The sequence below is a fragment of the Salvia hispanica genome, chromosome 2 (assembly GCF_029641045.1).
Source record: "Salvia hispanica isolate PSC_SH4W2 chromosome 2, Shi_PSC_v1, whole genome shotgun sequence".
Lineage (NCBI taxonomy): Eukaryota > Viridiplantae > Streptophyta > Magnoliopsida > Lamiales > Lamiaceae > Salvia > Salvia hispanica.
In genome coordinates this window covers 22,833,865-22,844,866 of record NC_142693.1, presented here as the reverse complement: position 1 = coordinate 22,844,866, position 11,002 = coordinate 22,833,865, and the positions used below count along the sequence as shown (strand labels likewise).

Sequence of the window (11,002 nt, the reverse complement as noted above, 5' to 3'; positions counted from 1 at the left end):
CCCTCCGTCCATGAAAATTTGTCACTTATTTCCATTTCTGTCCGTCCCTAAAAATTTGTCACCTTTCACTTTTACCATTTTTGATAGTGGATCTCATATTCCACTAACTCATTCTCACTCACATTTTATTATAAAACTAATATATAAAAGTAGGACTCACATGCCACTAACTTTTTCAACTCACTTTCTATTACATTTCTTAAAACCCGTGCCGGGTCAAATGGTGACAAATCATGGGGGACGGAGGGAGTATATTATAGGGAAATTAAACCATGATGCTTATCAAATTTTTAGCAAATCAGTATACTCCCTCCGTCAGCCATTAGGAGTCTCATTTCTTGGCGGCACATGTTTTAAGAAATGTTAAGAAAAGTGGGTGGAAAAAAGGTGGTGGAATAGGGGTCCTACTTGTATATATTAGTTTTAAATTAAATGTGAGTGGAATGAGTTAGTGGAAGGTGAGATCCTATTACCATTTATAGTAAAAGTGAACCGGGACTCCTATTTCCGGAAAGATTAAAATAGAAAAATGGGACTCCTATTAGCGGGCGAAGGAAGTATATGTTAAATCTAGATGTTAACTAGGGGTAAGCTAATGTCAATGCACAGCTAAATTATTTATATATTTTCCTACTACAACTAACTTTGATTATTATATTGTCCTTATCTTCAAGAATCCTATTATTCCATGTTTTCAATTAGATGGATATTTCACAATCAGAAATGCATGGTATGTATAAATTTGATACGCTAGTCCCCCCTCCCCAACAAGAATTTGAAATAAAAGAAATATTAATTTTTATAATTTGATTGAAACAGCTGGTCAAAGCTATATGTGTTATTGTTTCAAAAGCCATGGACTGTAAGTTTGCTTTATGCGTGAAAATTATCATAAGCATCCAAATACTAGTAATACTTGTTGACTGAAAATATTAGAATTTGCAAGTAATTTTGAAAACATTATTATGATTGCATGTAATTTTGAACATGTTATTATGGACAGTATGATGGAGTACAATTTTATGGTTTTCCTATACTTATTAATGGTATCATCCAGGCATTATCGTATAACTTTAACATTTATAAACTAAATTAGACTTTAACTAGATGAGTTAGTGAAATGTAAAGTCCATTTACCAAAAAATTATAAAAGTAAATTTAAACTTCTATTGAGGACCAGATGAAAATGGTAAAATGGGACTTCTATGGGATCAAAGAGAGTATATTCGAACACATAAAAATTAAAAATAACTATAAAATAGTCGTTGAAAAAGATAGAGCGGACTATAGTCCAGCCCATTGCAGATGAATAGGTAAACTATAAAATACTGATATGACTATAAATTGATATAGGGGCAATGCCCATTATAGAGCGGTCTATAGTCTGTTCCACAGTGTGGATGCCCTTAGCATTGTGCCATGAATATCTTTTATACTATTGTATCAACTTATCAACTTATCTGTCACTTCAAAATTATACTACTTCAACAAATCCGAGTACACGAAAATTTTTGGAGAATGATTACATTTCTATTTGAGGTTTCTAAATACTCATTCTGTACAATAATTAGGTGGAAAAGTTAGTGGAATGTGGATCCACTTTTTTATATTAATTTTATAATAAAATGTAAGTGAAGTGAGTTAATAGAATGTGAGACCTACCTACTATTTATGATAAAAATGAAGTGTGACAATTATTATAGGACAGATCAAAATAGAAAAAAGTGACAATTATTGTGGGACGAACGAGGGAGTATTCAACAAATCCCATACAATTAATTTTGGAGAATGATTACATTGTTGAAAATGAATGTACATCATATAAATATCCACGTGGCATAATCAGCTGGCCTAATCGGACTTTAAAACACAACTGTTCACGTGCAGCGACAAAAAAGGAAAAGCGTGCAACAACTATAGCTTCGCTATCGCTGGTGCTCGTGTTGAGCGTGAAAGCCAACATTTTTTTAATAATTGTTATATAAATTACGTTTATTTGTCATCTTTATAATTTTATTTGATTTTCATAACATGAAAAATTAGTACTCCTCCGTCTCACAAAAATTCTCTCATTTTATCATTCCATCAGTCCCATAAAATTTGTCCCATTTCATTTTTTTATCATTTTTTATCATATTCCACTAACTTATTCCTACTCTCATTTTATTATAAAACTAACATATAAAAGGACTCACGTTCCACTAACTTTTTCAATTCACTTTTCATTACATTTTTTAAAACCTCTATCTGATTAAAGTGATACAATCTTTGTGGGACGAGGGAGTATTTTTGATCAATTTTATTCTTTTAATAATGCAAACTCTTATAGACTTTGGTAAATTGAAGTTCCACATTTTCTTCGTTCAAGACCTTGATGTGAGAAAAAGCAATGGCTCGATTTGATAGTTTCGTGACATAAGAGTCGACATCCAGTATTTGTTAATAGTGACGCAAGTTGTTGAAGTATATTTCATCGTTAGTAAGCTCCATCCGTCCCATAATAGATGTCACACTTCCTTTTTTAAATTGTTTCATAAAAGATGTCACATTTTCATTTTTAGAAAAAATTCTCTCTCATATTAATATAAATATAATATTTTCTCTCTCCACCTAACACACAAAACAATCTCCTAAATTTCCATGCAATTTCCCAAATATATCATCTATTATGAGACGGAGGGAGTATCTTTTTCCTTTATAGTGAAAATCATACAATCTCCACCATCTAGTTAAAATTTGTATCACTTGGAATGTGCAAAATTTGTTGTGGACGAAGGAAGTACAAAATAAACGCTCCTTAACAGTATCACACTCAGAATTCAAGATGAAATAATATCATTCTTGCATGTATTTATTTTAGATCTTGTTTTCTATATCCCATATTATAGGCTTGTTATTGAAAAAAATAATACGGAGTATTTTATAATTAATTTTACTACTTTTACATATATTACAATTCTATTAGTTTAATTTACTTTTAAAATAATTATAAATATATATTGAAAAAATCATTATAAATTTTTTCTCTATTATTTTTCTAAATCCTTGTAAAAGTATGAAGCGACCTACATATATAAATGCAACGAAACTAGTATATATATAATTTCATCAAAAAAAAAAAATGATATTTTACAACTATCTAATTAGAAATAATATTACTTCATTCTTCCATAAAAATTAGTCTCATTTTGTCATTTTGTCATTTTGGGATATTTATAAAGAATAAATGAGTAGTCTCATTTCCAAAAATAGAAAGTTTATTTCTCAAACTTTTTCTACTTTTCTCTTCTATCCTCTTACTTTATCAATTTTTCATTAAAACTTGTACCGTTCACAAATGAAACTATTTTTTATGGACGAAAGGAGTAATTGACTTGATTGATGGCTAGTTTCCTATGAAACAAATTAAACGTTTCTTTAAGTTTTGAACGCTTATTCAACGAAATAGTGCCAAATGTGAGAAACATGGTTTCATCATTTACTATCCAAGTGAAAACGACAATTCAATTCATATGTGACATTTTATTTTATGAATGAATTGGCATGGCCAAATTATATACTCCTATTAATTAGCATAAAACAAAAGGTTTAACTAATCAATATGAAAGTGACACGACCTCAAATTATTATATTTCTATCTGTCGAGAGAAAAATATGCTTAAGTTTGTCATGCCTAATAAGTTAGATCGACAACTAGCTCATTAATTCAACCATATAAAGGATTATATGTAGACTTTTATTTGTTTCACATTTAGATTATTCGATCGTTTACTTAGAGAAATAATCTTACTGCATATTAATGCCCAAATAATCCATTTGAATTGATAGGTGACCATAAAATCTCTACAATGAATAGATATATAGGACTTTATTTTGTTTCACACTAAAATTAGTCTATTGTGGTTTAGTTAATAGTTAATGTAATAAATATAATACTATCTATTTGAATATAAATTATCTAAAATACAAATTAGCTTGTTAATTAATTCCACGAGTTTTTGCATGGGTTGGTTGTTGGAAATAGAAAAATGAATGATGGTTTCCAAATTAAATTCTAATGCTTTCACCCTTGTTGTAAATTAGATCAAATTTTTAAAAGGAAAAATCCGGAGCGGATCAGCTCATTCATATGCTACATCTTTTAATACTACACTAATCAAATAATGACATGTGGATATTTTTTAAATTAATAAAATAAAAGACTAAAAATTTAATTATCATCATACATTTTCTCATACACCAATAGTTTGCTGCCATGTAGGTATTCTTTAAAAAAGGAAATGCAAAACTTAAACCTAAAATCAACCCTAGAGCTTTCATTTATTCAATTGTCATTAAAAATCAGAAACGTAAAAGCTTAGCGCCGAACAAGAGTCTGCAATTTTATTCTCAAGTTCAAATAAAGAAGATCTTCAAGTTTTCATTTATTCAAGTCAAAAGCGTAAGTTATTCATTTAATTTGAACTTGATTCCATTTGTTATAATAATTGTTATCCATTTTTTTATTGAATGAGTGCTTTGAATTTGTTTCAATTAAGTTCCATGTATATAGGATATATATATAGGATTGTGTTAAAATGACAACATCTCTTAAAATAACACCATACCACCATTCCTAGCCAATCATTTGTACACATGGACGAATAATAAGCTGCCATGTGGCAATCATAAAAATTGCTCAAAGGTAAATTTTCGCGGACTGCAATATCCAATACACTAGACTGCAATTTGTTCCGACTGCAATATCCAATACGTTGGACTGCAATCTATAGATTGCAGTCTAGTGTATTGGATATTGCAGTCTAACGTATTAGATTGCAGTCCAACGTATTGGATATTGCAGTCGGAACAAATTGCAGTCTAGTGTATTGGATATTGCAGTCTAGCGTTTATAATATTGCAGTCTAGCGTGGTGTCACAGTGTCATTTTAAAAGTGTTGTCATTTTAACGCACCCATATATATATATATACTTAATTTAAAGGAGATTATATGTTGAGAATAGATTAAATGATCACGTAGTGTATGAGAAGAGATAAGTTTTATTGTTGTCAATTTGTTATTTGATTTGAAAGTAGATGAAAAAATTAAGAACATGTATGTATTTGATATCTAATTTTCTTTTTACTCATATAATTTGTAGTCATGGATGAAATCATATCAGATGACATTATTCTTGAGATAGGGATGGAATTCGAAACAGAAGTTGAAGCATATGCCGCTTACATGAAATATGCTAAGGCAACCGGTTTTGGAACTCGCAAAATGGCTGCTCATAAAGATCCAGTTACTGGCAATATATTGGACACTAGTTTTTGTTGTTGCAGAGAAGGATTTAGAACAACAAACAATCGAGGTGTTAAAAATCCTCGTCCTGAAATTAGGTGTGGGTGTAAGGCTATGATGAAAATTAACTGCAGATATGGAGGAAAGTTCCGCATTGTGATGTTCATTGAAGAGCACAATCATGAATTGTGTGATCCGGAAAAGTCTTACCAGTTTAGATGTTTTAGACAAATGTCTAATGTTCAACAAACTCAAGTTGATGTGGCTCAAAGTTGTGGATTGCCTCCAAAGAAAATTATAGATGTAATGGCAAAAGAAGTTGGCGGAATTCAACATCTTGGTTTTACTCATATTGATTTGAAGAATTATTTGAGAACAAAGAGGACTTTGGAGATCAAGCAAGGCGATAGTGGAGGTGTTTTACAATATTTACAAAGGATGAGTACTGAAGATCCACACTTTTACTATGCAATACAATTGGACGTGGAAGATTTGATTACAAATATATTTTGGACAGATGGTAGGATGATACAAGATTTTGGTCATTTTGGTGATGTCGTTTGCTTTGATACTACATACAGAAAACATCGAGATGGCAGACCAATCGCCTTGTTCGTCGGCGTTAATCATCATAAACAAACAAATGTGTTTGCTGCAGCTTTATTGTATGATGAAACGATTGAAACCTTTGAATGGTTGTTTGCTGCATTTGAAGATGCCATGATGGGAAAGAGACCAAAAACCATCTTAACAGATCAAGATCAAGCAATGAGCGCTGCTTTAGCTTCCAAGTGGCCATCAACTTATCATCGCCTATGTGTTTGGCATATTTTTCAGAATGCAGCCATTCATCTCTCGAGTGTTTTTTCGAGTTTCAAGAACACATTTGCAGCTGATTTTAGTCGTTGTATATACGACTATGAAGAAGAGTCAGAATTCCTTGATGCATGGAACAAAATGTTAGAGAAATACGACTTGAAAGATAATCAGTGGTTGGCAAGATTGTTTTCTCTAAGGGAAAAATGTGCATTGGTTTATGGAAGAAATACTTTTTGTGCAGATATCATCACAACTCAACGGAGTGAGTGCATGAATGCTGTTGTGAAGCATTATGTAAGTTACAAAAACAATATTGTTGAGGTGTTCCATCATTTTCAAAGGTTGATAGATGATCGTCGTGAGAAGGAATCAACAGAAGATTTCAAAAATGCTCAAAGTTCTCCTGTTATGACATTTCCATTGGAAATATTAAAGCATGCCGCTGCCTTATATACACATAAGATGTTTGCATTGTTTAGCGAAGAGTTGAGAAAGGCATTTGAAAGCAAGATCGAGAGTGAGAATGAGCTTGGAAGTTCAAGAATATATAAGGTCAGGCCATTTCATCGAACTAATGAGCATACAGTCACATATGATTCTATTGGAGGTTCTATTTCTTGCAGTTGTAGAAAGTTTGAATTCTCAGGTATTTTATGCTCACATAGTTTAAAAGTCTTAACATTTATGAATATCGATCGCATACCTGATGAATATATTTTAAAGCGGTGGACCAAACATGCTAAGAATGGTACACCAAGAGGTTGCGATGAAGGGGTTATTGTTGATGAAAAATCAAGAAAGAAGCAACAATATAAAGAGTTATGTAACTCATTCATGCAGTTGGCAGCAAAAGCAGTTGAGAGTGAAGATGGTTATACTTATGCTAGTGATTGTCTTCTGAAAATGGAAAACGACATTGATGGAATGGTAGGGAAGGCAAATAATGTGACAGTTGAGGCAAATAAGGTTGGAGATGTTGTAACTGTTGCAGCTGATGGTGATGCCAATGAAAGTCAAATTAGAGGCTTGAAACCTAAAGGAAGGGTTACATACCAATCAAGTAAGAGACCAAAGAATGCTTTGGAACAGGCTATTAGGAAAAAACGGAAACCAAAAGCAACAAAGAGTGGTTTAGAACATGCTTCTTCTACACAGGAATCTGATGGGACGACTACACTCATTAATAATGAGTATTGGAACTTGACGTACACTGCTCTTGATCCTTCAAGTACATCATAATTTAATGGCGTGGACTATGTTATCCGAAGATACTGTCTCTACTCTCCACAGCTTTATCCTTTTTTTCTTTTTTCTTAAACTTTTTTTTGTCTGCACGTAAGGTTAGCTCCGATTAATTTACGTTTACAACTATGTATTTTTTTACTTGATTTCTTGACTTATTTTGAACCTATTGGTATTATGTGATTTTCTTCCTTCTAATTCTCTAAGTTAGATGCATATGAAAGGAAAAATATATTTAAGGATAGAAAATTCCGTCGAAATATTCAATGTAATTCGTAACTTTTTATGAGGCAGTATTAGATAAAATTTGTATTGGATTGGAATATGATAATTGATACATATGAGAGCTTCTTAGATATAAGTTAAAATTTATTTAAAAGAATGATCTTCATTAATTGATTATTTCGTTCATCCAATTTATAGTGGAGAGCTTTTGACATTATGTGGTTTTTAGCAAAGGTGAAAGAAAGTAATGCAGTATTGATATGATAAAGGCATATTGCCAATATGTTATATATTTCATATGAGTATTTTTCAGATCAAAGTGACAGTGGGATATTGTATTTCTTTCCCTGAGTTGGAGATAAGTGAACCTTTATTTAGTGTAAGACTTGTTAATTTTTTTTAAACTTACAATTGTTAGATGTAGTTTCTTTATATTAATTTACGGCTCACTTCACTTATTGACAGCTGAGAGGAGGATTACATAATAAACGAAAAGTAAGATGTTCAACGACTAATAAGAAATGAAAGAAAAAGTTTCAAACTTTGACATGGTTGAAAGAGATACAAATTCCAAATGTTGAAGTCTCGGCATTGGTCTGTTCTATTAAGCATCCTACTTTGGAGCTGGAGCATCTATTTCTCTACTGTTTATTTTCTTTGTATACATGACAGCAAACTATTGGTGTATAAGAAAATGTATGATGATAATTAAATTTTTAGTCTTTTATTTTATTAATTTAAAAAATATCCACATGTCATTATTTGATTAGTGTAGTATTAAAAGATGTAGTATATGAATGAGCTGATCCGCTCCGAGAAAAATCATCGAAAATGTCTTTCAAACTATTCATGTGTATCATACAATATTCTATACTATTAATAATATTAAAATACTACCCGAACAACATGGATAATTGACAACACACTCATACACTTTGAGATGGATAATTGGATATATACTATGAACATGGGCAATATTTTTCCTTTGGATCAAGATGAAAGTTTGGGGAAAGTCAAAATACTTAGTTCATTTTCTTGAAAATATTATGTATTGAAGGTTCATTGAACAATTGCATGAATTAGTTTGAGAGCATGTTAATCTCATATATATCGCTGTAGCCTGTATTCATGTATAAGATTCATGTGTCAACAATGACAGCATTTTTGCAAGAAAACTTGATTGCTAAATGAACCTCTAATTTACATTTAATTTTTCTAAAAGTAAAACATAAAAGTTTTTGGTTTTGATGCTAAGACAAATAAACACATGAGTCATGTATTTTCTGCTGGGGGTTTGGTGCCCCTTGCACAACGGAAGACTTGTACAAATCAAATAAATCAGACACGGATCTATTTGACCGATTATGCGATTAATCAATTCACATGTTAAACAGATAATTGCATGCTAGAACGCAAATAATTCATGCTTAGAAAATATAAATCCTAAACATGATTTCTACGGTTTAGAGTTACCGATTTGATTCTCCAAAGAATCGTCGATTGCTCGCGCCTTCTCCACGTGATGATCTTCAATACTAGACCACGGATCTTCTGACTGGTTCCCGAACTGTATCTCGATATCAGGGTGGGCTGATCTTATCAAAATACTAGGACTCGAATAAAGAAGACAGAAGAAATCTTTTTGGGAATAGGTGAAGAATTCGAAATCCTCCACAGCTGGAGAGTTCGAAATTTTTAAAAATTTTGAGAATAAAAATTGTGATTATTCTGTCTCTTTTATTCTCCTATTTATATTAAGTTCCTTTTGGGCCCAGACAGGGATCTATGGAAGGTTTTGGATATGGGCTCTCCCAATTAGCTCTTTACTAATTAAATTGAACCCACAATTTAATACAAGCTTATATTGGAATATTACGAGCAGCCACTACAGAAGTAATATTGAACTCTCCCCATCCAAATCCGAAACAAGTAATCCGGGTTTACATTATTTATATTATTTATTTCCCGCGCTTAAGATATAAATGTCCATTAATTAATTAATATCTGCTATGGACTCAATTAATTAACATCTTATTAATTCCAATAGTGGACTTAGCAAGAAACACTTATTTATTATTCATAGAGTAATAAAACTCCAACTGACCAGTTTCCGAATAATAAAACCTTGTTTAAGCTCCTCTTGAGGACATTATCAAACGAGACTCACCTCGCGCACGATTCAATATAATAGCAATCCTAGCACCGCTAGATATTAATCTCCACTACCCAATATATCAGGATTATTGGGTTGCGAAAAACCCACACCATTTGATAAGTCAAAGTAGTGCATAATCAATACCGTATGCTCAATGCTAACGTATGTAGATTAAGAAATACTCCCTCCGTCCCAAGGAAGATGATCGCTTTCTTAGGCGGCACGGGATTTTATGCAACTTTATTTTGTGTGTTGAGAGGGAGAGAGTAAAGTAAGAGAGAGGGAATAAAGTAGAGATAAAAGTGTTTCCATTTTAAGTAATGGGTCATCTTGGTTGGGACAAACTAAAAAGGAAAGTGGGTCATCTTCAATGGGACGGAGGGAGTAGTTATTTATCAAGACCTAGTCTTTCATTAGATAGCATAAAGACACGTCTTGCTGTTAGATCCATTCAGTGCTATACCACACCAACGTCATCTTATTTCAGTAAGGTTTAGAAATAATCGGACTGACATTGCAACCTTTCACGATGGGTAGTCTAAGCCTATCTGGGTTGTGAAATTCTTCTTTTTCTTTTGCAAAGCATTGCATAGAACCGACTGTGTTACCTTAAAGTGGACGATGCCCACAACCAGTCTACTAAGCAAAAGACTTAGACTTTGTTTGCTTCTTATACATTTAAATGATAAAACATCTTATAAATGCACAAGCAAACACAATGTAATAATATACTGATTCTATTCGTGCGAAATTGCTCGAATAATACTGAATCGGGTTAAAAGTGGATTATAGAGTTTTACGTATACAAGCAAGATTCTATTCGAGCGAAACTTGCTCGAAACATGTTTTTCAGTATACCGAACCTAACATTTTCAACAACTTTTGTACGTATTTAAATTTTAATTATATGTGAATTCTTTTTTCTTTTTTCTTTTTTCTAGGGTTGCTAAAAGGTGCTAGAGCAAACATGGATATTTTCCTTAAATCAAATAAACTCTTTATACAATTACAAATTGATTATTTGTCAAATTTGGGCCTATGGGTTGGACTATGACTTTGTTGGCCCAAAATAAATCAATCCATGCTAGGCTGAAAATGAATTTGATTGCAAGACTATTGTTCTATTTTTCACGCCTTTTAATTTTTATACTTACTTCCTTCGTTCGCGAATTTTTTCACGCCTTTTAATTTTTATACTTACTTCCTTCGTTCGCGAATAAGATTCCTTCGTTCGCGAATAAGAGTCTCATTTCATAATTACTATAAATGGTAAAAA

The 11,002-nt window shown here is 31.9% G+C and overlaps 1 protein-coding gene across 1 annotated transcript; it reads left to right on the top strand.

The window, feature by feature from the left end:
• The first annotated feature begins 5,144 nt into the window (after nucleotides 1–5,144).
• Nucleotides 5,145–7,343, top strand: LOC148931820 (protein FAR1-RELATED SEQUENCE 5-like). Its single transcript, XM_089064905.1, has one exon. The coding sequence runs from the start codon at nucleotides 5,145–5,147 to the stop codon at nucleotides 7,341–7,343; it is 2,199 nt and encodes a 732-aa protein (XP_088921031.1).
• Nucleotides 7,344–11,002: the final 3,659 nt, after the last annotated feature.

Bases quoted from the DNA above. Each gene is read 5' to 3' on its own strand.
- LOC148931820 (XM_089064905.1), top strand. From the start codon at position 5,145: ATGGATGAAATCATATCAGATGACATTATTCTTGAGATAGGGATGGAA.